The sequence below is a fragment of the Eurypyga helias genome, unplaced genomic scaffold, assembly GCF_000690775.1.
Source record: "Eurypyga helias isolate BGI_N326 unplaced genomic scaffold, ASM69077v1 scaffold3570, whole genome shotgun sequence".
NCBI lineage: Eukaryota > Metazoa > Chordata > Aves > Eurypygiformes > Eurypygidae > Eurypyga > Eurypyga helias.
Genome location: NW_010225092.1, coordinates 6,211 through 34,164, shown reverse-complemented (window position 1 = coordinate 34,164; position 27,954 = coordinate 6,211). Strand labels below are relative to the sequence as shown.

At 38.2% G+C, this 27,954-nt stretch overlaps 1 protein-coding gene across 1 annotated transcript in view; it reads right to left on the bottom strand.

Annotated features, from left to right (window-relative positions):
- ATAD2B (ATPase family, AAA domain containing 2B) overlaps positions 1–23,652 on the bottom strand; it is a 69,044-nt gene extending 45,392 nt beyond the window's left edge. Inside the window, exons 1-15 of the mRNA XM_010148081.1 lie at positions 23,572–23,652; positions 18,981–19,135; positions 16,496–16,542; positions 15,303–15,456; positions 13,011–13,113; positions 12,377–12,485; positions 10,958–11,074; positions 9,552–9,627; positions 7,272–7,370; positions 5,978–6,089; positions 4,970–5,085; positions 4,037–4,211; positions 3,156–3,244; positions 1,608–1,767; positions 569–659 (exon numbers count right to left, since the gene is read on the bottom strand). Of these exons, the coding sequence (XP_010146383.1) occupies positions 569–659; positions 1,608–1,767; positions 3,156–3,244; positions 4,037–4,211; positions 4,970–5,085; positions 5,978–6,089; positions 7,272–7,370; positions 9,552–9,627; positions 10,958–11,074; positions 12,377–12,485; positions 13,011–13,113; positions 15,303–15,456; positions 16,496–16,542; positions 18,981–19,135; positions 23,572–23,652 (1,684 nt within the window). The remainder of the gene's footprint in view (positions 1–568; positions 660–1,607; positions 1,768–3,155; positions 3,245–4,036; positions 4,212–4,969; positions 5,086–5,977; positions 6,090–7,271; positions 7,371–9,551; positions 9,628–10,957; positions 11,075–12,376; positions 12,486–13,010; positions 13,114–15,302; positions 15,457–16,495; positions 16,543–18,980; positions 19,136–23,571) is intronic.
- Positions 23,653–27,954: the final 4,302 nt, after the last annotated feature.

Genomic DNA, 27,954 nt, shown 5'->3' with positions numbered 1-27,954 from the left:
TTCTGTGTTGGTTTCCCCCCCCCCCCCCCCACCTATATCTATACTTTGGGGTTGTTCTGTGCTAGCAATATGGAAAAAAAATTAATCTTTAGAAAGGCTGGTTAGTCTGTTGGGTTTTTGTCAGAGGAGAGCATGCCAGTCAGTAAAAAAATAAAAAAGAAAAACAAAAACCACAAGTACGGGGTTTTTTTCCCCCTCCATAAGTACATAGATAAAAAGCCCAGGTCTCCCTATTGCTTCAGTAATATACAATTTTAATGGGAAGTCTAGCTAAAGATTCCAATTCCCACTTCATTCGGCTTCTTTTTGAGAGTATGCATCCTATGTAAGGACAATGATGTTACAGAAAGGAAACATGATCATATTTTCAAATGACTGCTAACTACTCCTTTCATGTTTTAGTAAGGCAGAACCATATTTTGTTATTACAAAAAAAGAACGTCGTTGAAAGCACAGAAGTTTAGAAAGGTAAAAATAATAAAATACGCTGATACGTTTATCATACTTTCAAAGTTTTACACAAAAGAGAAAGCATCTCTAGTAAAAGTACTAATTTAATAACACTCACCAACACATTTTTCAGCTAGTTCTCCTAAGAAAGGATCTGACAATTTGGGGTCCCAATCCCTGGTATGAATTTGTAAAATGTGCTTTCGTGCCTGATTAAAAAAAAAAAAAAGAGGGGAAAAAAAAAAGATATCAAAATTAGGAAGCCAAATCCATGTCATCGTATTTTAGACAAAAATATTTATTCAAGTGAATACTTAAGTTCTTTTACCTGGTTTTGACATGTCACTGAAATGCATAAAATAGAACTTGGCACTCAAAAGTCTCAAGAGCAAAGGTCTTCGCTTCTTTAATTCCATATATAAGCAGTAATTTTTCAGTATGCTGGTTACACATTTTAATTGCTGTTTAATCAACATTATTATACACGAACTGATCAAAACTCATGTTCTATTAAGAATTATCATAATTTTATAATTTAATTTTTAATTGCTGCACCTGATTAACAGCTTCTACTGTCAAATGCCTCACCGGTTAATTTATTGCTGAGTAGCACAGTACAGACACAGGAATTCCAAAACTATTTGATTCTGAGAAGCCTATAGAATCCAAATACACCTATCAATATGCAAAGTACATTTAATTATAAATTCATTAAATATTATGGCTGAGTTTATCTATGTCTAGAACAAGGAACAGAAATGTTCCTGTTGCCAATATAGTAACATCTGGCTTTGTATGTACAACTTTTATGTTCTTTGCAGTCCACACGATAATAAAGCTATTTTGTCTTACCAAAACTTAAAAAACCACAACAGTTAGGGTTCATTAATCAAATCTATACAAAATCACAGTTCTCAGATAAGCAATTCAGTTTGATGCAAACAATTTTCCTCTCGATTTAGATTTAACTATATGCTGAAGATGTGAAGTTCAACACAATTTCATGTATACAATGTGGTTTTACTAAAAATGTCTTCCAAATATTAAATATTCTTACCAGAATGTGTATTTTTTATTTCACAAGCTTGGTTGTCAGGCATTCAAATTTTTAATATACTAGAAATACTTCTGAATAAATCTCCTTTTTAAAGTTTTACCTTTTGATCAGGCAAGCTGAAAAGAAACTCCCTGTCAAAGCGACCAGGTCTCCTGAGTGCAGGATCTATAGAATCCAGTCTGTTTGTAGCACCAATTACAACTATTTCACCTCTATTATCCAGTCCATCCATGAGAGCAAGAAGAGTAGACACTATAGAGCTAAAAGAAAGTTTTCAAGAGAAGAATGTATAGGGAACACTGCAACAATGTTTACTTTTTAATCAGCAACATTCATAATTTCAAAGAAAAAAAAGCAAAGTTTACAAAAAACACAGTTGTGTAACTGTTTCAAGACTCAAAGCAAGAAGAAACCTTTTGATATAATCTGTGTTATAGTTAGTATTATGACTCCAATAAGGATTATACCAAATTCAAACTTCCTCCTTTAAAAGTTTTGCAGAATGTGAGCTCAGGAAGACGTTTATTGCACCTCTGAAAAGTTCATAGAATCACAGAATGGTTTGGGTTGGAAGGGACCTTAAAGATCATCTAGTTCCAACGCCCCTGCCAGGGGCAGGGACACCTTCCACTAGACCAGGTGGCTCAAAGCCTCATCCAGCCTGGCCTTGAACACTTCAGGGATGGGGCATCCACAGGTTCTCTGGGCAACCTGTTCCAGTGCCTCACCACCCTCTCCAGGAAGAATTTCTTCCTGATATCTACTCTAAATCTCCTTGCTTTCAATTTAAACCCATTACCCCTTGTCCTGTCACTACAGGACCCTGTAAAAAGTCCCCCCCAGCTTCCCTGTAGCCCCCTTCAGGTACTGGAAGGCTGCAATAAGGTCTCCAGGGAGCCTTCTCTTCTCCAGGCTGAACAAGTTCTCTTCCACTAACAGTGTGTGTTTTGTCCTGTTTAGAGGAACTGTAGCACCAGGCAGAAAACATGTGCATCCAGACAAAGCCACATGTTCCCAAAACCTCCTACTCTGCTGGCCTCAAAATACCCCTCCTGTCCCTCTCAGCTGAGTGAAGGGAGATATACACACAAATGCCATCACCTATAAAATGGTAGATACAATTGCACTGCTGTAAAAAGTGCAGCAAAACTGAAATTGCAGGCAGCCAGGAAAAATTTCAGCCACCAGTAAACTGTTGTAAAAAAAATGTTTTAAAAAAAAAAAAAATGACATAATAGCAACCCAAGGTAAGTTTGCACATCATTCCACCCTGAATTAACAGGGCAGGGGGCTGCAGTTCATTCATAAAACATTACAATTCATCACGTTAGAATAAAATTTTTCAACCGTTTATTCTACTGGCCTGGTAAAAGACAATCTCTTTGCAGTGCAAAAACAGGGAAGGCTGGGGAAATCTTGGAGTTAATAATGTGGCTGAAGGGTAATCTCCACAACAACTCGATTCCCAGCAAATCATTGTCTGAAGAACTTAGTACTTTTGACACCAAAAAAAAAAATTAAAAAAAAAAATCAGTCTGCCCTTTCTAGTGGAAGTGTGCTTAAGAAGAAGGAAAAACCTTTTTCAGGAACTGAGTAAAATTACACTTAAGAGTTCAGCAAGATAATGGTAGCATATGAGAAATATTACCTGTGAATCTGATCTTGTCTACTAGAACGAACTGGAGCCAAGCCATCTATTTCATCAAAAAAGATTATAGAAGGTCTCATCAAGTATGCCTGGTATACAAAATAAATTAAAAAAAAATTGAATTCACTGTTAATTCAGTTTATTTATCAACACAGAAAACTAGTTTTACTACAAAGCATTAGCATGCTAAACTGACACACAGATTGAGACACCTTTGTTAAGAAGTCTACAGACTGAAAATAAAACTGAATTTTCAACTACAGTACACTTTCAGGTAGAGCAAAAAGAACTGCATTCTCCTTGGAATAAGCAAGATGGCACCAGCGTATCAGTTTTACTGCGTGTTGGAGAGATTTGAGACAAACTGAGACACCTTATATCACTTACAGAAATCAGTATCTTATCTGCTCACAACCTGTTTGTTTAGACATTCGTGTCTGAAAAGAGCTTTTGTTTCAGCAACTACATTTCACTGCTTTATGTGACACTCTCTTCTGTCCATCATTTTCCAAGCCAAACAAGGATACTAAAATATACACACAGCAGATGCAATCCTGCATCCTCCCCTACAGAGCACTTATCTTGAACATTCCAGACAAATTCAAACTCGCTGACTTACATATTTTTTATCAATTTTTACCCAAACTACTTTGCTTCATTAATGGACACGTTGGGAGACGACTTCTCAGTTTTCACAGCAAGAAAAACTGTTCTCAGCATCCCCCTATTTCTTCCTTTAAATATATACTTTGGACAAGTCCTGCCCGATCTATCAAAACTTACAGGTAGTTAGTTTTAAATGCAAATAATCTTGGGTATCTAGAACACAAAAACATCAACATACAGAGAAATTATATGAAAAACATATATTTTCTTCTAACCTGATCAAAAAGGAGTCGAAGCTGGCGTTCAGATTCACCAACCCACTTACTGAGACAGTCTGCTCCTTTCCTCATAAAGAAAGCCACCTTTTTGTCTCCTTGACTGCATTCATTAGCTAGAGCTCTAGCTACCAAGGTTTTACCTGTTCCAGGAGGACCATAGAATAAACAGCCCCTGAAGATAAATGGATCAACACAGTCACAAACTTATTTTATGTCTCCTGAAAAACTCCAAGTCAAATTTTATAATGAAGACAGGGAGCCTGGAGAAGAAAGTCTAAGTTCTAGTATTATTATTTAGCGTATTCAACACTACTCCATAAGTTCTTTTTATGCTTTCAAATCAGTCAATCTTTGCTTTGTAGAGAACATTAGTCAAAAACATATTAAGCTCCCAAAAGATTGTTTTACAGTAGTTAAGTACCTCCTCAAATATTAAATCTTAGGTAATACATCAGTGTTTGTTACTTCTTTGGAGAGGCATACTTCCTTTAAACAACAAAAATATCCCAAAATTTTCAATATACTTAGATTATGTATACCCATTTAAATCACACACTAAGATGCCCAATTAAGAAATATTAAAAACATAACATAACATTATTGAGATTACTTCTGTAAAAGAAACATCATCATTTAGCCTGAATTAGTAAAATATTTGATAACATATTGGAAAAAAAGGCAAGGTACTACTTAAGCGAACTCTTAAGAGTTCATTCTTTGCCTTCCTCCCACAAGAAAAATAAATCAGATTTCTGTAATTCTTCATCCCACTTATCACATTGTGATAGACAAGTGGGGTAGCAAACATGTAATTCTATTTGAACTGTAAACACTTCAGGAAAAGAATCAAATCTCCTGCATGTTTTCAAGTGAAGCATTCTTCAGAGAGTAATAAAATAAAGATACAACAGTAAGAGTAAATATACCTACCTTGGTGGCTGAATTTTGAACTTTTCAAATACTTCCGGATAGAGAAGAGGAAACACTACCATTTCCTTAAGTGCAAGGATATGATGGCTCAATCCCCCTATACTATCAAAACGCACCTTAGAAAAAAAAAAAAAAAAGCATACAGAGCATATATTGTAACAGCTTTCCAAGGAAGTCCCTTATAAAATAACATATTTGAAAACAAGTTACAAACAACATTGCATTCAGAGAATCACAGAAGGGTTTGGGTTGGAAGGGACCTTAAAGATCATCCAGTTCCAACTCCATGGCATGGGCAGGGACACCTTCCACTAGACCAGGTTGCTCAAAGTCTCATCCTTGGAGCAAACATGTTACCCCTTGTCCTGTCACCACAGGCATCGATCAACCTGAATTCCCTCAATTCTGAAAGTGTAAAAACTTGTTGAGAAAGGCAACTCCTTGTTGCCCACACGTTTATCTGGTTTGTAAGTTAACTATGTCAGGGGTGCCTGGACAGCTACAGAGATCCTGCCTAAGTCTGAGAGCATTTTTAAGCTCAGGCATGGCATAACATGAATACAGTCAATGTACTTCTAGACAATGGTCCAGCCGCAGTAATAAATCAGCAGCTTCTGCACGACACACCACAAATGTCATTGTTTCCAATAGGTTCAGGACCCACACAGCTAACACCAAGTTAACCACCCCGGGCGGTCAGCACTTCTGTTTTCTGCACTGCTCTGCATATGCCCATTTCTACTAATTACAAGTAATCACAAACTGACTGTAAATAAAGAAATACAGTTGAGCAATTGATAATTTGGCTTATTTACGACATGTATGCAGCCTGCTGATTACCTACAGGCCAAAAGCAAGTGCTCTGTAGCCCAAAGGAATAGACAGACAACAGCTTTGGAAAAGATCGGTGAACTTCCTATGAATTTCCCTCAACTCTAAGGAGAGGCTGTGGTGAATTCTGCTTATGCATAACTGGGGGAAGGAAAATAAAGTTTTAACAAACCCTACCGATTTATCAACAATCATAGGGTCAACATCAGCCAAACTTGCCCCAACTTTCACACGTTCCCGCAGGATTCCACTAGCTAAGTCTTCTGCTCTGAAGTTTAAAGGCAGGCACCTGTTAAAAAAACAACAACAACAAAATCAAATAAATACTGCTCTGTTTTGATCATTTTGCTGGAATGGGAAGAACCAAGAGGTTAAATGCCTTCCACTACCTAAAGAGATGACCCTCCTGGATTGTTAAGGTAATAAAAAATAATCTTTTTTTTGTGGTAATTATTCTTGTATATGTGGAAGTTCCTTAAATATAGAGACAGTTTTATGCTTCCATACACTTATTTCAATCTGGAGAACTAGGCTGGAGAGACTATTTTGATTAAACACAGAAGAAACAACATTAACCAAAAGAACAGGACACTCTTCACTGACAGTGATGAACTACATAAATCCATTATGGTAAGAAAAAGTCTAACAGTACAAGGAAAACAATTTTTTTTTTTAATATATAGCTCATTAGACTCCAAAGAAAGGAAATAAAAATATTTCTTGCAGATCAGCTGTAAGTCACATCTACCTGTTCCAGTTTTGTAGTATATACAAGGAAGCTTTAAGCCCCTACACAAATACTATGTCAGGTCAAATAAAGCGGTTAGAGGGAGGAAGGAAGGTAGCAGGAAGATACAGCTTACACTTGGAATTAACACTTCTGGTAACTGTACATCCTTGGAATTCCTCAGGTTGTAAAAAGGAATGGTATGGCAGACAGGAAGAGATGGGAAAAGAATGATGAGGAAACACTTCTGTTCAGTTTTCCAACTGATATATCTGTGACAGTAAGTAAATTTAATGATATACCTTATAGATCTTCCTACTTTTAGTTAACTGGTGAATATATGTCAGATGAAAAAAAATACGTGTTGGGTGTGTAGAATGCACATATCACTACACAACAGGAAGAGAGAAGAGTACAACCAATGGGAGTACAACCAAACTCACTGGGACCAAGTAACACCAAGAACAAAAATCCATTTTAACTGACAGAAGTTGTTTGTCTTATAACCTGACGGAATCAGACAGATATTCTTATCTTTCCATCTTTTTATCACTATTGTTAATTATCTACTCATAAGACTTCAAAATCCACGTTAATATATAACCAGCAACCTTCTTACACTGTGTCTGCAGGTACTCGCAGGCGGAAACAAAAAAGTCTGCAGAACTGATAGAACATTATAGAATACTTCTGCTTGTTTTCTGCCGAATTAACAAAAATCACAGACCAAGGATGTTTTGATACCTATTTCTTGCTCTGGCAATGCTTTTAGATTTCCTTCTTTCAAAACGTTCTTCATCTGAAGAGGTTGTATCACTGCTGTGAATGGCATGCTTCTTTCTCCTATTGAAGTGGAAAAACAAACATAAAACTCAGTCCTTCCTGCAGTAGAATAGCATGTTTTGATTCTTTTATTAAAAAAAAAAAATTGGAACAGCAAGTAGAGTACTGTCCAGGATTTAGATGTAGGCAAATTACATTAACTAAGTATCAAAATAATGTGGGAGGGGAACATCCTTCATTATCACAGGGATACCTCATTTCAACATTCCTGAAACAGTAGATCCCCATAAGATACATGGTCCTGTCCATGTTACCTCAAAGTGTGACAGAATATGTAAATCAGTAAGCTGCTGAGGTTCATCAGACAGCAACTCTATTTAGGACAGTTTCTGGCCACTTTAGCCACCTCCACCATAACAGAACAATCAAGATCTCTTTACTCAGTTCCATGCTTCCCTTTAAATATTCTTTGAAAAAATTCCATATGTCCTAAAGCATACGGTCTCTTTACAAGGTCATTAACCCTGAACAGCAGAACCGTTTCACAAAATATCTGTACTGTAGGTTAACTTCTCATCTGAATCTAAGTAAAATTACTATTCAAAGTCTGCAGGAACCATTTTTTATTTTAGCTGGTTTTAGTCAGGAAAGAGTTAACTTTCTTCACCATGGCTGGTACAAAGCATGCTCCTGGATTTTACTCCAAGAAAAGTACTGATAAGGTGTCTTTTTAGTTGGTGCTGGGGAATGCTCGCACCAAATTCAAGGTCTTTCCCAGCTTCTGATACTCACTGTGTTCCCAACTTTCTCACTGCAAGCAGCATGGGGGACACACAGATCAGAGCTGACCCAGACTGACCGAAGGAGGATTTCATTCCATAGTACGTCACGCTCGGTACACAAGCGGGGAGTGGGCTGGGGGCCATAACTCTTCTGTTAGCTCCTTAACTCCTTCGCTAGCTCTTGTGTGAACCCTTTTTCTCCTTAAGCCCTTCTGCTAACTCCTTTGATGACTCGCTTGTTAGTGTGTTTATTAGGTGGGTCGGGTGGCTTTCCCCATCATGCTGTCGCTCAAGGGGCTTGCTCGGACTCTGCTGTGATCGCTCCCTGGCTCTGGCTCTCACTACTCAGGACCTGGCTGTACAGTATTTATTGCTAGCTGAGGTTAAACCATTACAGTATTTCAGAAATATCAGAGAACGTACATTACACCTTCTGTACGAAAAGGTGTTCAGTTTGAAAAAAGGCTAGCTTGATCAGTTTTACTGTTCGATGACCAAAATTTACCTATATTTAAAAACATAGCAAAGAGAATATCATACAATTAGGAAAAATCTTTATGACAGTATCTTGACAAGAAGGGGTAAAATGCAAGTGGAGGAATGATCATGCTACAGCTTTCACACTCCTTATGTATCTTACTAGCAAGTAAAAGTCCTGAGTTACCCAAAAAAGGGTCATGTGCACTTTAGGCAACAAAAAAAAAGTCTTCAAAATTAAACAGGTTTTATATTACCAAGAAACTTACAGAATCATAATTCTGCTATTTTATTTTCTTTTCATATTTTCACTATGCCATTAAATTGAGCAGTAAGACAGCGAGCGTTTCAGTTGAGACTAGCTTTCAACTACTTGGATTGTGTTCATAAACAGATTTATCTTCTTGAAGTTTTGATTAAGTTTATTTAAAAAAAAAAAAAAATTAAGCTCTGATCTCATCTGTTTTGTTAAATAAAGCCTATTGACAGCTTCCAAGACAGCTTGGTGTATTCCAGATTTCTTTGACACAAAAGGTAGGAGTCAAAAAATGATGCTTGGTAAATATTCTACTAAATTGTTAGTATTATTTGGATGAAATCTGGACTGGAAGAAAACAGGACGCATTGCCTTGATTTCTTTATTTTTGTAGAATAGGAAGGGGATATTTGTTAAACTGCTGGTTTGGATTTAAACACTAAATATACACCCTTACAGAAGAAGCTGCAGTGTGCAAACTCCTCCCAGTATTTGTAGCAGACCAGTTTCCACCCTGTTTATCACAAAGCTTCTACTGCTATGATGAAGTGCTGTAAAATTCATTTTTGCATGCTGATCAGGATCTGAACCAAAGATGCAATTCAAGACCCACGCACACGTGTGAATGAACTGTTCAACTCCCTCAAGGATGTTTTGAAAATCAGAAGCTAAGAGAAAGGTACCAAGAGAAAGCAAACAAATACATACCGGAAGACTGACATTTACCTGATATGGCTTCTTCTTGCAGGAGATCTGTGAATATCAAACAGTGTATTTTCCCTCTTTTTTTGATGAGCTGGCACTGCGTAAAAGAAGTTACAGGTAACGTTATCACTGGTTTCTCCAAAAGCTCAAATTATGAAAAGAACTCGGGGGGGGAAGGGTGGGTGAACAAAACCTCTCAAGCTTTATTTCACTATCACCATCTTTGATTTGAGTAGGCTCAGGATGGAATTCCCATGGCTGTTTCAAGCCACCCCAGCTATGGCTATCGAGGCACCGAATGTAATTCATCCAGTACACTAGCATTTTTCATTTATTTGTAGGACATAAAACTCTATAGCTTAGGGAATAAAAGAAATTTCTCATAACAAATAAGCCACAGCATTACTCTATCACAGTCCTGATTTCCAAATTGCCTTGAGATACAGAACACTGCATAATCTAAACCAAATATGCACAGAATACACAATTTCAAACAGATGTACTAAAAGGTTCAAAATCAAGAGACTGTGCTGAAACCTGTATGGATCACTGCAGGCATGTCCTGTGAGGAGCAGCTAAGGACTTGGGTTTGTCTAGTTTGGAGAAAAGGAGGCTGAGGGATGCCCTCATTGCTCTCTACAGCTTTCTGAGAAGGGTGAGTGGAGAGGGAGGTGCCAATATCTTCTCCCTGGTATTGAGTGACAGGACACACGGAAGCAACCCAAAGCTGTACCGGGGAAGGCTTAGGCTGGACATTAGGAAGCATTTCTTTACCAAGAAGGTGGTCAAACACTGGAACAGGCTTCCTGGAGAGGTGGTCAATACCCCAAGCCTGTCCGTGTTTAAAGGTCACTTGGACAATGCCCTTAACAACATGTTTTAACTTACGGTCAGCCCTGAAGTGCAAGGTGGACTTCAGGTGGACAACATGATCATTGCAGATTCCTTCCAAAACAACTATTCTATTCTCTATTTCTCATCTAGGCAAAACGCAGTAACTGCTGCTATGCAATTTATCTCCAGTTATGAATTAAGCTTATGACTCAGTAACAGAATCAGGGGTAACAGTAACTATTTTCTACATAATTATCTAAATTATTAGACTGCTTTCTGAATTCAACTTCTGACAACTATTTCTTGACCTAAACCCCATTCTCTTCCAACCCTGAGCCCAGCACACAGCAGTACTCGCAGAGTTCAATGAGACAGCGTGTGCACTAAATGCCACCACCACCGACAAAGTGATCGATTGTGTCCCCGTAGTTGTATTCACATAGTGAACAAAAACACAGGCAAAATGAAAGTCAGTAACGCTGCATGAGAACTCTTGTCAGGGGTGAGAAGCAGTCATCCAACTTATCCCTTCCCACACCCCTGGTATTCTTGGAGGCCAGCAGAGCACAACAGCATGAGCAGTAGTTCCTCACCTATGGGAGGGGCCTGGTATCTTTCAACAGTTTTTCTCTGTCTGAGATTATACGGCCGATCGTTTTCTTCTCCCTCAGCCTCTTCTGCTTCTATATCTCCATCTTCTTCCTGAGACTCTGTCGGGGGGAGAAAATATTTTCAGAACGCTTCTACTTGAGGTCAGAGCTACCTTCATCCTAAAATTTAATGCTGTAATGGTCACTGAGAATTATTCTCCTCCTATTAACACTAATTGGCAAATCACTTGAAATTTGAAGTCAAAGATAAATCTGCAGCACATTGTCAAACTTCCTTCTAGTTTCCCACAGTAGGTTCTGGAAAAGCAATAGAAAGTAAAATAAACTCAGTCAAATAACTTTTAGTTGTAAAGTACTTCAAACATCACTTCTATCCACTATCTTCTTCCTTCAATAATTATCCTTCAAATGAAGAATAATGCCTTTCTTCTCACTCTTTTCCCGCAGGAGTCTCAGAAAATCCAGTATTTGACAGAGCATGGAAGTTCAGCGTTACAACTCACAATATAATTTTTTACACAAAGCAAATAAATCCATTGTATAAAGGTACCACCTAGGTCCATCTATTAACAGGATCAGTATTTCCATCCATGGATCTTAAAATAAGGACTGCATTCTTATTAATTAGGACAGACCACCCTTCCTACAGCAGTTTCAGTTCAAAATGGAAACATGCTGAACCCTGTACAGATCCCTGAAGGTTGAGTCTGATTTCTTAAGGAAGCCAAGCATGCTGTTGATCATACCATCAGTTAGCCATAATCCCTTCTCATACTTTTTGAATCCGCTGACTGGTTTCATGTGAATTTTTGAAGGATGATAGAATTTCAAATACAGTGGTGTGTCTACAAAGCCTTCTAAAATTTGGTGGATGTAGAGAAAACAGAGACTTTAATTAATACCTTCCCCAAAGGAAGGATGCAGAACTATCTATTACACATTCTTTCTGGTAACTGCCACCCAGCATAAGAGAAATAGCGAGTCAGTCAGAACATGTATAGTTGTACACTACAAGCATCATATCCTGGCTTCCATCAGAGGACTGCTACAGGGAATATAAGGAAAGCTCCAATTATTTAGTATTATATAAAATAGTAGTAATGGGACATAGTATATGAATATTCAGAAACCAGGGTTTGTTCTCCCACCTTCAGATAAACTTGGTTTTGTTTGAAGAAAACTATTTGTAAAGATCTCCAAAACTTCCCCTTCTAAAGAGGAGGAATCCTTCAGTGTGTACTTATTTGCAACAGTCTTATTAATTGGTCTATTTATCAACTCCAAATCCAGTTCCAAAACCAAACTGCTTTCTGCAGTGCAATATATTGCTATCTTATGTTAAGAAGAGCTTTGCTTTGTAAGTATTTCAGAGAAACCCTTACATTTCTTTACAACCCATACCTTCTTCTTCCCCTTCTGTGGACACTTCATGGTGGTTCTGAATCCCATAGCTATTTCTCCTCAGCGATTTCCTCCTTCTTTTCACTCGAGAATACATATCCATGTTTTCCTGGAATAAAATTCACATACGCTCCGATCAGTGCTGTCCCACGTCACTCACGGTCTTAGCCCACAGTTCAGTAAGTAATATCCACACAGTCTTTAGCCCCCAAGTCATTTTCCAACACAGCCCTCCACAGGCAGACTACCAGAGCAGTCTCATTCAACAGGTGGTAAAACAAGTCTCTCAGCACCTAGTCCACCTAATACATAGTGAACATCAGTATCAAGTTGTTTTAGGGAACAAAGCAGATGAGAGTCTCTGGTCCAGGTGTGCTTCAAACCCAAGGAGAACCACCACAGTACCTCATGAGAGCATGGAAGTCAATTCATCACTGAAGAAAATATGATTTAGTATGTATCCATGTGTTTGGTTCTGAATTTGAATTTATGGAGTTTTTTCATGTTATCAACTGAAGAGGGTCTGAAACCTTTTGACAGAGCTACAGACAAATGTATGGAGACAGCAAAAACACATTCCCCCTTGCTTATTCATTCCCATGCTTATTCAAGATCTGAGACACTGTGCACTTACAAATTCTGTGTCTGTCCACATTCGTAGCCGTTCTACTTCCCCAGACCGCCTATTTCTCCTGATGTTAATATTATCCATTTCCTGTAGGACAGCTTCAGCAGTACTACAATATATGCAACAGTTGACACCAAAAAAAAAAAAAAAAAAAAATCAGTCTTCAAACAGCAGACATGCAGAACTTTGTACACAGCATCCAACTACCTAGCATATCTAATTCTATGCCCTGTTATGGCTATTCCAAGGTCTACAAGACAACTAAATATACAAATGAATTAAAACCATAAAATTTTAGGATAACTTCTTGAATCTATCAATTAACTACAAAACCAACCATAATAAAGAAAAAGATAGTCCTGCAGAATATAAACTAAAGAGCATGCAAAAGAAAAATGGTGATGCTATTAAAATTCAGGGTTCAAATTAGGCTGCAACATTTTAAAAAACATTTTTTAAATATTTTTTTTTTGCTCAGTATGAATTGTAGCATGTAAGTTTGTAACTGCTTAGATGTTAGATTAGGCATCAGGTAAGATTAAGTTTGCAGAATAAGAATGTAAAGCTTTTCATCTACATAATTGTAATACTGGGAAAGCAATTAATGCCTCCACCCCATAAGCTTTACAGTTTCTTACCCTGGCCTCAGAAAGACATTAATACATAACTGCTTGATTTTTTTAATGTTAAATCAGGAACACCCAGAATTTCATCATTCATTATTTGAGTTCACTACCTTACCATTCCTCACCAATACTTTAGTCTACATTTTAATTATCTCAAGTATTTGTAAGCAGCTGTGAAAACAATAGTAGTGTATAAATAATAACCATGGCCAAGGTGCTTCATTGCTAAGGAGGAAAACAACAGAGTATTTGCCAGGCCAAGTCAATTATTGGGCCACCTGTCCTGAACACCTTGTTACAGCTCTCTATGGTGATCATGGCAGATTTCCACTGGAATTCTACTATCATTTTACAATAATTCTAAAAAAGCAGAAACTTTCACTTCCTTTCAAGCTGCTTAAAAGTAAACCTAGGGGTGAAGTCCTGCCTAGAAAGAAGTCAATGGAAGTTCTGGTCACAGAAGTCATTACAAGCATCCCCCTTCATTTTAACCAATTCTTCTAACATAACTGCAAGGCATGACAACTGCTTCAAGTAAAATCATGCTATAGTTGGCTATCAAAGACAATAGGGTTGGAGGCAACCTGGAAAAGTCCACCTGCTCTTCCAGACAAGGTCAAACTACACAATACCTAAATCACTCCTGACACATTTGTCTAACCTGTTCTTTAAAACCTCCAATGATTATGGGACACACTGTTATTGGTGTATGTTCACATCTAGACCTCAGTACCATGATCTTATCAAATTAAAATCTTCATGGTAGACTTTTTCCTACTGTTGATGAGGAGAGGGAGATTCAACTGCAACTAGAAAAATAAATGTAACTCAATATAAATTTGTAAACTGACACCAAGTAATTATTGAGTAAATTGAAAAATTTAATTAATGAAAGGTTCAACAGAATACATTTCACAATAAAAAAATTTACTTAGCAATTAAATGCTTATGTTTACATCATTTTCCAAACACTAGAGCAAGTAGTCTTTCACAGATATGACTATTAAAACCCATGTTACAGGTGGGAAAGTTGACACATTAAGTGACCTGCCCAGGGCCACACAAAAGTAATATTTTAAGAAAAATATTTCTGGCTCCCATTCCTGTGCTCAGACCAGACCGTGCCTCCCTCTCTGACCTACTTTGTCTGCACAGTAAATGTCAAAAAGTGACACCCACCCTATGTGAATTACTAACAAATGGTAATAAACAAAAACAAAAAAAAAGCTACAAACTTTTGATATTTTATGATCAAAATCATACAAGCAAAATCTAGAAAGCTTCCAAGCATTGTTGCTAATCACCAATTTATATCACATTCAGGGTATCACTACATAAACAGGTTACTAAGAAACAAACTAGGGTGTGGATTCACAGCACGTCAGCCACTCTGCAGTAACTGCCAAGCTACAGCTTCACGCAGGTGTAAACACAGAGCAGCTGACTCCTCAATGAACGTCTGGCAAGCTGCTTTGCATTTAGAGCGTGGGTAACACAGGCAGTTACAGCACAGGCCCCGCCGGTAACAAACCACAGTCTAGCTTGCCTCGATGCTAATACATTCCCAGAGTAAAACACACAGATGGCACTGGAAGACAGGGTTTTCTAACTTTGTTAAAAAAAAAAAATCATTAAGATGCTTTGTGAATACAACTGAAGTATCCCCACATACCTGTTTACTAGCTGATCAAACAATAAACTCTGATTCAAAGTTTCAAATCTGTTTTTCCTGGACCGACAACTTTTTCTGACTTCTATATCTCCGTTTATGCAAGCATGGTCCCCATCTCCCTTTTTTTCCCCTCGAAGGGGATGGCTTTTGAGAGCTAAGAGAAATTTGCATTACTACTTCAAAAAGCAGCAAACGACATTTTCACAAACAAGAATTAATAAGAGAATACTTAGCAAGGACAATAAACCAAAAGTGATGGAGCACAGTATGAGCACCCTTACATTCAACTGAGGAGAGAGTTTTTCAATTCCTACCAAAGTCGGTTTACAAGCTGTTTGTTCAGACTCCACCTTGTCTCCTTACATGATAATCTTATTATGATGAAAATTTGGCAAATATCCATATTTTTTAAGTTACATCAAAACTAAAATGCACACTTGGCCCACAGTTTCAATTCTTAGTCCATCAAATACAGTATCAGAAGGTCAGACACAACACATCGATTTCACAAGCAAGTCTATTATCAGCTATCCTGTACAGTGCCAAACAAAAAGGGATCCTACTCCTGATAGTTATTGTGGTGCCTGAGGAACAAATAAAAATGCCAAATATGCTTAACGAGTTAACACTTTATGTACGTAGAGTCAACACATAACTAAACAGGACAGAATTGATGAAGAAGGGACACAAAGACAAAGTGGTTTTAGCGGAGATACGCAATGGGATGGCAAGTTTGTAAGGTAGAAGCATAGAGGAAAATTGTTCAAGGTAGCAGGAGCTGCAGACAAGGCAGGTCTCTCTAAAGCAATACCAGAGTCAGTTAATGTTACAAACCACAGAAGGCCAAATTTTAAACGAGTAAGGAGAGTAAGTAAATTAAAGAGATGAGCTGGGAGAGGAAGGCCAAAATTAGTTCACAACAGTAAATTTGGGAATTAAGGAAAACATCAAGATCATGGCCAAGAGGTCTGAATTGAGAAGAGAAATGGAACTGCATCTCAGAGTGCTCCCCATGTCCACAGAGAGCATCCAATATGTTGACAGAAGAAAACTGAGCCCAAACAGTAACTTTTCCGGTCAAAATGGTCAGTATAATCAGTAAAGTTATTAAAAAAATATGCAACTGAAAGTCATTGACATAAAATTGTTCAATGTAAAAGCAGATACAAAAGGGTTCACTGTAATGCACTTACATAAGCTACGTCCATTTGGTAGTGTAGGACCAGGCTGAGAAGTTAACCTAGGAAACAATCACATTGGACACACAAAACACGTTAACACTCCTTAGCCAAGCAAAAGTTACACAGTGAAAAACTGAATTTCAAACGTAAAATGTTACACCATACACCGACTTCAGAACCTTTGTGACATGTAGCCTTTGAAGAGTCTGCTTCATGCTCAACACCAGAATGAGGACAAAACTGTCAAATACCAATTATATGAATCCCCCCAGTTATTTAAACTTCTCTTCTATTAATCCCTCCAACGTTCCCTCATGCCATGTCCTATTATTAACTCTCCCCTTAAGTTTCAGAACAGCATCTTGATATAGCTCTTCAAAGGCAATTATCATTCACTTTGGATAAACCAGTAGAAGCATAAAAAGCTGTTTTGTACTCATGGAAAAAAGAATAAATTTAACAAAAATTACTAACTCAAGTGATTTGGATTAATTTATGCTGGGTGTACTTAAAACTTGTTGAAAAAAAACTTCATGTTCTCTATCAATCTGGTATTTTGAATTTCTTTTTAAATTAACTTCTAGGAAAATTAATCCCTACTACTTGACAGTCTAACCCAAAAAAAAAACCAAATAACACCATATTCCAGAGTTTTCTGTAATTTTATTGCATAAGCAACTGTTCCCTCATTATCTTTAAAAAAAATGAAAATATTCTTATTTATTAGACATGATTTTGCTAAAATATAATTTAGAGTAGAACAGAAATAAACAAAAAATCTACCACCACTGGCAGACTGTTCGAAGTCATTTGTTAACACCACTATGCAAAAAAGTGAAATAGATCAGGTCAAAGGAAAAACATTTTTTTCATCTCTTCTCCACCCTCAGAAGCACTAAGTCCTTCACAGAAAAATGAACTATACCACACACCAGCACTGAAGTGGGAGGAACTCCTTGTTCTCCAACTAGAAAACTAAAATTAAATTGATGGGCAGGAGAAAAGAGGGGAAATCTTAATACTAAATGCAATCTGAGCTCGAACATGACCAAGAGTTCAACAGGCTACAAAAAGTACACCTCAGAGGCACAGAAGATGGGAGCATTGCTATTATTTTCCCAAGAAATGTGTAACAAATCCTTACCAAAGGTAACCTAAGGACTTTTGCAAGGGTTGGGTAACAACACAGAAAACCATGGTTACAAAAATCATGTCCACATCTGACTTCCCAATAACATTTTTCTGGTCAGATTTTTAGGTATTTTAGAAACTACAACTGAAGAAGTGAAATTTGATTATAATGAAGGTTTAGCAACAAATCTTTTGGGAAAAGTCTTAGCAACTCAAGATGACTATGATGCTCAGCGCTTTGGATTTTGGCAGAACGACAACAAAAATACCCCACATGCAAAGATGTGTCACAGTGGGTTCTACAGAGTAACAATATGAGTTTCAGTATCCTGGCCAAGTTTCATTTGACACAGTGATCTAAATTCTCCCCCAGCCAGATGAAATGTATTTTTTTTTTACTTCTTAGCATTTTTAATAGGTACAGTGCAAGTTTACGCTTATAAACAAATAAAACAGAAGGTACATGAGCTTCAATACATTCCCAGATGATCATGGCACATAATACACTATTTTTAATTTGTTCTGTTTTAAAAGGGAAAAAAACCCCACCACCAAAAAACAAAGAAAGGAGAACCATTTTAAGATTTACACTGTTTTTAAATATACTTCCTCCTGGCAGATGACAGTGCAGTAGTCAATTACAGTCATTCTTACATACAAAGGGCTGCAAGAACGATTTTGATTTCCACATAAATATGAAATATGTATCTAGAGAAGAATCAATATTAACTGAAAATTCATGGCCCAGGAACATTGTCTACTCTGTCTCATAATTACTTGTAATCATATGAAGAACCTTATGAACACAAGAATGCTTTGGAAAATATTATTAATCAGAGTTTTAAAATGAAAGTAATTACTTCTCTTTCGAGTTATATAAATACAGCAGGGTTGAGGCTCTATTTAATAAAATACAGTAATTTGAGTCCTTATAACCGAACAGGGAAGAGAGGCTGAAAACAACAATGGCAAGAAAGAAACTTGACCATTCATTATCCACTCCCTAAAGATGAGGATACTACTGATTTCTTAATTAAAATGTCATGTCTTCTTGAGCTTGAGTACATAAAAATACCAATTAAGTCAGTACATTTGGATGTATCAAGAACCTAGAATTCAGACTGCATCTCAAATAAAATTACTTTCCAATTTTGCACAAATTTGCATAGAAAGGAAACACAGAGACGAGAGGATTGATGCAACCCACATTCTTGGAGTCTTAAAGTAAGAGAAAGTTATATGAAAATAACATGCTTCAAAAATACACTCTTGAGCAAGAGCTGCAGCTCACTGCCAAAACAGCCTAACTGGGTTAACAATACAGAAAAAATTGGTAAGACTTCACTGTCCTCTTGGCACCAATTACCTGGACTGTCCAGTTGAGATGCTCCATTCCTCTCGCTGCCCAGTACTGCGTGATTTGGATTTGTCTTTGCACACAGGATCAGCATGTTTTGAGGTACGTTTGGCGGGAGGAGATATGTGGCTATCACTCAAACTAGCATCACTACCTTCATCTTTCTGAAAAGAAAATAAAGCATCATTCCATACTTAATTGTCTCATTTGTATATATCAAATGGAAACTTAAGCTTACTAAAAGGGAAGCCTCTATCAAACTCTTAGTAACCAGCTTGCGTGAAATATTAAAAATGTTTATTCTGACAACACTACTGAAAACTACAAAAATATTTCATTTTAAATGTTAAACTTTCCTATAATGTTTTACATTTATTTCTGAACAGGAACTCTATTTCTCTAACCTGGTGTTATTTTATACATGACACTGCTACTCTTGCCCTACTTGCCAGAGAACTACTACTGCAACAAGGAGAACAGAGTACTAAGGAAAATGAAGATACTCAGAAACACAGCATTATTCTACCAACATTATCTTCGCCTTTAAAATGCTTCAACAGTCACATTACGCTTTTCCTTCTTGTAAGAGTTTTGTGATACCTTGTTCTCTTCTTTAGACTGTCAAACACACAGCTAGAAGTAACTGAAAGTGGACTTTATACTTTTACAGCATTTTTTGTCTAACATTAAGAGCATTATACACACTAAGAGCATTAGTATAACACCTTTAAGAAGCACCTAAAAACTGCTGGAGGGGTTTTTTCTTCTGTTGTATTTATCAGAGGTAAGGTAGACAAACTCAAATATAGTAGCGAGGGAGGGATTACTTCAGAGCTGTGCATAACAAGTGATAATACAGCAAACTCTGGAGGATCTGCTTCAGTTACAGTGAACTACAGAAACAACCAAAAATCAAGATCCTGTAAACCACAAGTTTGAGCTCTTGAAAACAGTCAGTCTTGATTAAAAAACCGAACGTCCTCTCTTGCAACATTAGAGTAACCGATTTCCAAATACTAAGGTTCAGGAACTGTCAGTAAGCACTGAAACTAAAAACAAAATACAATTTTACTTATATGCAAGGTGACGATTCCAGAAATCCTATTCATTCATCAGCCTTATTAACAACAGAAACCTGATTTCTACTCCAGATAATTCAGCATCATGTCTCATGTACTGAAGAAAATTGAAGAGAGAGTCTTTTTCGTAAGAGAGGAAGACAAACTACCGAAGCACAAAACCTAAATAGTGGCAAAGCCTAAAGAAATGCAAACATTGGTGTGTAGTTTGACAAGACAGCTCAGCACCACCGAACCCAGGGCCTATGCCTCCTTGCCTGGCTACGCAGACCACTTCGACTTCCTTTGATCTTCCAATGTTTCTCCAATGCACCCATAAACCAAAACAGCTCACTAAAGCGTCAATAGTTTGTTTTCCTTCTGCTAGATCAGCTTCCTACCTGGTTAGCAAGCTGCATCGTTTCACTGGGGGATCAGACAAGTACAAAAGGCAACGCAAGAAAAAAAAAACACGAGGTGAGGACGGGACCAGTGTCTGCAGGACCAGAAACCTGCGAGCCAAAGAGGCTGTCTGCATCACTCCTGAACATTCTGACCCCCAGCATATATTTTAACTAGTATTAAATACTTACAATGCTACTAAATACGGAATTCATTATGATAAAGTATTTATTAAATACAGCATTTATTTAGAGTATACTTTTGATAACACTAAAAAATACTAAAAACTAGTATTAAATGCTAACCACTCTGTGTTCACATCTCATTTTAAAAGAAGTTTTAACTGTGATAATTTTTAGCGTGTCAAGATACACCCAGGGAAAGAAAGAGCTATAGGAAGGTTCAACCTTAGGACTCATTTAACCCTATTAAAAAAAAAAAAAACACCATACAAACCCCATATTTTCTTCTTCATAATTATACCAATGTAACTTGAAATAATATCTAGACTAGAAGACCATCATTGAAACTTTAAATTAGATGAAGTAGAATTTGGGATCTAAAAGTAAGACGTAGTCAAAGTGGTTGCAGCACCATTCCCAAACAGAAAACACCTGCACCACGCAAAGCACTGTAAAATACACGTGCAGCCACGCAGCTGTTTTCCGTAACACTCTGCAACTACAAAATACCAACTTTTCACAAAATGTTAGCACATATTCACTTCTGAATACCGTAAGCATTTGTGGCTGTACTTTTTGCTGTAGTCAGCCACAAGTTTATTTGTGGACTTGGAGAAACACACCATTGCAAAGTCAACTTTAGTAACTACTTTCTCCAAGGACAGGAGCTGCCCTGTGCAGGATAGGAGCAGAGTTTCAAGGTAAGCCACAGAACCAGTTTTAAACCGGCTGGGCGAGACAGGGAAAAATAAAGCTAAGACAGAGGAACAAGCATGTAAGGAAGCTTTACAAGGGCTAACGTTAAAGCTGTTTTGCAAGCTGTGAAATTAGTAATGCATACAGACCATCTCTACCCCTTCCCATGCAAAAAACCTAACTCCTCCCAGGTCTCCCATGACCGCCTGTCTCCGCATTTCCTCCAGTTCTCTCTGGTCCCAAGTCTCAAAATCAGCTAGTCTTCCTCATTTGCCCTATTTATTGGTCTATGGCAACACAGCAATGTAGTTTCTCGTGGCTACATGCATGGCAAGTGGTCAGCTGGCAAGTAAAATATTAGCAATTAACCTGGAGACAAAATCCGCTACTTTGGGGCTACTCTGCTACTGAGTTACCAATATCCACAAATTTATAAAAGCTGAGCATCTTGGAGATCTCTAATACTGGCAAATAAACTGATACTGGCCAATAGCTTCCAAAAGTCGAAGGGCAGGCCAACCTCAAATGTGACACCACCAGTGCAGCTGCCTAAGGAACTAGACCAGCAGTGAAGGGATTTACTTAAACAGAGACAATTATTTCGGGTTATTCTTTGCTTTAGGATATTCTTTTCAGTTGAACCTCATTGTCTGCGTATTAACTCTACACAGTAACTTAGCAAGTACAAAGCAAGTCTAAATTTTAACAGAGTCAAGCCCAAATACTAAGTTAAGTTAGAATATCTGCTATAGAAGATGCACTTACCTATAAAATGTTCTACCATGAAATAGTGACAAAGCTACTACAATGTGAAATCATGGAAATTTTAAACATAGTAAGACTCCAAACTCCATTTTTCAGTTAACAATCTTAAAAATTCAAGCTGTGGGGAATCAAATCACACCTAGATTGCCATCCAGAACTTTCACCTACCTACAGTGCAGCAGGGAGATGGAACTTTCATTAACTCAAGAGATTAGTCAAACTGGGATATGTTTGAACAAGAAAAATTAATTTCAACTTGAGAAGCCTTTACAGAGAGCAGTTTATCCACTGCTTCCTCCCATTTATAGCAAAAGAGGTCTAACAATTCTGCTGCACTCAACTTGCTCCCTCAAGTAACTGGGTCTCAAACCATTTATACCTTTAATGATTAAAAATAGTACTTCAGTTTCAACTCAGAAACTTATTACTTAAAAGCACAATCATGAAAATGTTCTGGGACTAGAAAGAGAAATGTATGATACAAGCATCGAACTTGAAAATTAAGAAATTAATAATGCAATTGCAGAAGTAGGAACCAATGCACTGCACTCAAAGCTCCTAGTAAAACACTGGCACTGAAGCAAACACACTCGTGCTGAGAGAATGCAGGGAATATGAATTAATAAAACCTTCATGTCATAAAATGCCTGCAAGCACTCAAAGCTCCTAGTAAAACACTGGCACTGAAGCAAACACACACGTGCTGAGAGAATGCAGGGAATATGAAATAATAAAACCTTCATCATGTCATAAAATGCCTGCAAGCATACCAAAGCCACAAAGAAAAAGCAAGCACAGAAGAATCAAAATATGAGTTTATGTAGTGTCAGGAATTACAAAGAGGTAAACAAAATTTAGCACAACTGTCTTGATCTAAAAGAAATGAGAGAGCCACCAAACCCCAACCGTGATCTTGAACACCCAGAACCCAGTACAGCTTCTTACGCAAAGCACTCTCACTAGCAATGAGTAAGGAAATTACTGGAGCTCAGAGGATACCATCCGAGGTCTAGACTGGCAAAACAGTCTCCATTATCTCCCGATTCAAGAGTGAAATGGAATGTGACAGCTGAATGAATGCTGCAAATCAGCTGTTGAGCCAAGATTCAACAAGAGTCTTGCAGAGGTAGTGGGGCCAACCCTGGTAACACACCTTCGCTGGAAGCAGTTGAGTGATGGTAGCGATAAATCTAGAAACAAAATCTAAAAGGAGTAAGTAAATAAAGCAATAAAATAAGTACAGCTGCATCCTATTCTCTACGTTTTCTCTACTTTGTATGAAAAGGAGAAAGATAGAAGAAAGAGTTTATTATAATACACACATTCCTGAAGAAGCTACAAAACCACCAACACACAGTATTATCTGTAGTCTCTACACATCCATCCCTACATTTCAAAATAAGAATTTGATACTAGAAGAGCTTTATTTATAACATTTAGAGACAAGTCCTTAAGTTCTGAAACAGCAGCAGCTAGAAATCAATGAATAAAACTTACTTTTCTTCTCAAGTCAATCCTCTGAGGAAAAACGATACAGCCTTTCAGCACCGATACCGCCCCGATACAGCCTTTCGGCATGACCCAAAGACACGTATACCGAGGGACGCCTCACCGACCAGGCTTTGCCGTCAGGTATATCACAAGGACCAGCTGGCTAAGGCATGACAGCTGAAACATTTGCAAGCTAAAATACAAAGACTACTTCCAGCATACTGAAGGGTAGAGGGTAGGGTTGGTTTTGTTTCTTCTTTTTTTTCTTAGGTTTAATCTCCTGGCCAAGAGAATATTCAAAGAACTCCCCACTACACTGCTGGTCTGAACATCCCAAAATAACCCTAATCATGCAGTCTGGGTAATACAGGATGAGTGCAAACCATCTCTATCACTTTCATCTCCAAGTACGTGAACACGAGTTCATCGAGTTTTTGAGTAAGGGCTCACATAACCTCCAAACCACAACCACACCTTGATTTCTGGAAAAGACTCCATCTGGTTTGCCACACGTTCAGCTGTATGAAAATACAGGTACGCAGACGTGAATGTTTGAGTTTTCCACCATGGTCAAACTTGCTCTCCTTGCCATACATCTTGTGGGTCACACCCTCCCTCTGACTAACTGCCACTCCCAGAAAGTCAGCATGATTGCTCACATGACTCCACAAGTAGGATGTGAGGGTTTTCAACCTCAGATTTTAAACCTTTCACCACCTATGCTTTTCTCTCTTCCATGACCTCTGCATGTCTAAGACATGAAATTAAGACACAGTGACATTCAATCTTCAACTGATCAATCCTATTCCTCCACGTTTTGTTCAAAGTACAAACTACTTGAATAAGATTACGCCCCACTGAACAAGCACCAAACACCTTCAAATTTACTTTTGTTTTAATAATAATGGATTAAACATTTTCAAGAAATCTTTCAGCTACAGGTCTTCAAAAACCTCTATTTCTAACTTCAGTTAATTCTTAGATTCTGATATTTAACTGTAACTTTTTCCTCTCCATTTGACCCTCTGAAAAGACAACAGTGACTTCAGACACCTCTCAAATCTTATTTTTATGAACTTTGGAGAAAGTGAATCCAGGACCTTCAGTTATTTCTACAAAAAATTAAAATTCATGTTGTGAATAACAACACACCATCTTAAATGTCCCAGACTATTAATCACATGGTTCAATATTTAAAAAGTACACATGAAAAGAAATATCAGATCCACCTTTTCCCCTACCAGTTCCTGCAAAGTTCTTGTGGAAATGCACAGTCCATTTAAAGACATAAAATCATAGAATGGTTTGGGTTGGAAGGGACCTTAAAGACCACCTAGTTCCAACCCCCCTGCCATGGGCAGGGACACCTTCCACTAGACCAGGTTGCTCAAAGCCTCATCCAGCCTGGCCTTGAACACTTCCAGGGATGGGGCATCCACAGCTTCTCTGGGCAACCTGTCCCAGTGGCTCATCACCCTCTCCAGGAAGAATTTCTTCTTGATATCTAATCTAAACCTCCCTGCTTTCAATTTAACCCCGTTATCCCTTGTCCGGTCACTACAGGCCCTTGTAAAAGGTCCCCCTCAAGCTCTCTGGTTGACCCCTTCAGGTACTGGAAGGTGCTATAAGGTGTCCCCAGAGACTTCTCAAGGCTGAACAAGCCCAACTCTCTCAGCCTTTCATCATAGGAGAGGGGCTCCAGCCCTTGGAGCATCCCCATAGCTCTCCTCTGGACTCACTGTAAACAGTCCATGTCCTTCTGATGTCGGGGGCCCCAGAGCTGGACACAGAACTCCAGGTGGGGTCTCTCAAGAGCAGAGAGGGGGAGAATCACCTCCCTCCACCTGCTGGTCACACTGCTCTTGATGCAGCAAATATACTTGGGGATATTTAATGCATTTATAAACATTTTTATCCCAATGGTATAAAAAGATAAAAGTTGTCTTTCCAAAATAAAACTTGTATTCATGAAAAAAAATGTGATTGTGTCCCCAGAGTAGCAATTATTTAAGGTAGTCCCTCATCTTTGCCCTCAGAGAACTATTCACTTACCAATAACTTGCTTTTTCTGTGTTTAAACTGTAACATTTCAAACCTACCAATGAAATACACCAAAAACACTCTCTATATTTCTGTCGAGTGATTCTGCATAAGCCACTTGCTCTCTTGTGTGTCACTTTCTGCAAAGGTAAAAAATAAGAATTAAAACATTAACTTCTACAAATGTATCGCATTGAAGATCTACTTTAAGATCTACCAATCATAGTTAGGTAAGAGCTAGGTATCTTTCCTAAGCTATTTTTGAGCTAGATATACTAAGCAATAAAAAAAATCATAAGGCCTCACAATCTCTTTGAGATACTTTTAGTTTTGCTCGTTTCCAGTTCTAGTAAGTAGATCAAGCAAATTTTCTACCATGACTGTGACGTCATCTGACCAGAATGTAGTAAACCCCTTCAAATCCTGTTTCAATTTTTCTTTCCAAGTTCATCACTTTGCTTTACACAGCACCTTCACCAAAAAAAAAGAAAAAAACCCACCGACAACAAAAAAAATCACCCAAAAAATTGAAAACAAACCAACCAACCACCACGCAGGCCTAAAACTGTCCTTATGCCCAGCACAAATCTTCAGTTCCTGCAATGCTCTCATCAGCGTGCTCAAACTAGGCACCATGTCTTACCTTAGGCATCTGCGCTACGTGCTAATTTCGAGATGACACACTGCACTGCCCACCCACTCCAGCACCAACACATCCTCACAAGCTCCTCTCCCCACCCCCATTTTCTTGACAAATGTCCTTAGCCCCTCTTCTCTGGGAGGACTTCTACCTGCTTAGTGTAAAGAGAGATGACCCGATACGCTTGTCTGGGGGAAGAAGGTAACACGACTCAACTCCAGGTCGCAGTGTAATATGGCAGACCGTACTCGGGTCGGTACACTACGTACTGGTGCATGCTCAGTATGTACCTTTGTGTCCTCAAAATCCAGCACCAGTATCCTGCCTCTGCCTTCTAATGGCAAGAAGCTGAGAAAAAATGTATTTGGATTAAAGCATCCTACTAAGAATTCAAGCTTCCTAAGGACTTTGTGTGTTAACCTTACTGAGAGCTTGAAATGAAACAAAGTTGGCTTAAAGAAGCTCATCTTCTGGTCAGGGTTCTCTGATTTCTACTTGTTTGCACACAGTCATTTATCAAACACTGGCTCTCCATGGGTGTTAAGGAGACAATAACAAGGTTCATGCCTAAGTGCTTGATGATCTTGAAATAAACAACTATTAATGTTGTATTTCACTGGTGGTAATGATAGTAAAGAATGTCTCAACTGCAGGATGATCTAAATTCTTCTAACATTCAGCTTTTGCGAGCTTTTTTCCAGTAAACAATGCTTACGTCAATAGTAGTCATTAAGAACTCATAGAATACCAATCATCTAGACTTTTTCAGAAGAAAAAAATTCTTATTCAGGTGAAAACACCTACTTTTTGCATGAGAACATCTGCTTTTATTCTTTCAATAGATTTCCATTCTGTTTCCTAGCACTCTTCAATTCTAGAATTCAGGTTATTTAATAAATGTGAATGCTTTTGAGAAAAGTTAAAGAGTTGACATGTGGAAAAAAAACCCACCAACGCTACCTACACCCCTGTTGTGTATTTTCCCACCTGCAGCCATTCCCACCTGTAACAGGAAGAGACATGTGTCCATATCCAGGCTGAGCACCTTTCTATGGCTTTTCATCTGACACCCAAAAAATTCTTGCATTCTACGGGCTACTTCTGGGCTCATGAAAGGAAGGGAGAGTGAGTTACAGAGCAACCTCTGCCCAACTATGACAGAACCCTTAAACAGCGAGCTGAGGTTTGTCCTCCACCCATCATATGCCCTGCGCCAAGCATTTCCACCATGAGTGTTTCTCTCCATGCCTTCCCTAAAATTAGGGTGACGCTGAATTTTCAGCTGCTAATCAAAGCAGAGGGGTGGAGGGGAGGCAAGGGGAAGCCGGAGGATGTGGGGATGAGGGTTAGTTTCAGCTGGACCAGTAACCTGACCCAGACCCAGCAGATCAAATGGCCAGGCAAGCATTAATATTGGCAAGTCTGCATTTTCCCCCTTGTGGAGTTAACAGCCTGGAGCACATGTGACATCACACACCTCCAGAAGAGCAGGTCTACTGAGGAAAGGTCTTCACTTGCTGTACAGGCATCCACACCTCACTCAGGTTCTTCTAGCATACCCACACCCCGAAGTTTTTAAAACCACTGATCTTCCCAATTTAACACTGAAGGAATACCAAGAGCACGACATTTTTATTCAGAACCATAATAACCATTTCCATGAGTTTCTACATTCTCCTAATGAAGACTTCTGCAGCAAAAATTGTATT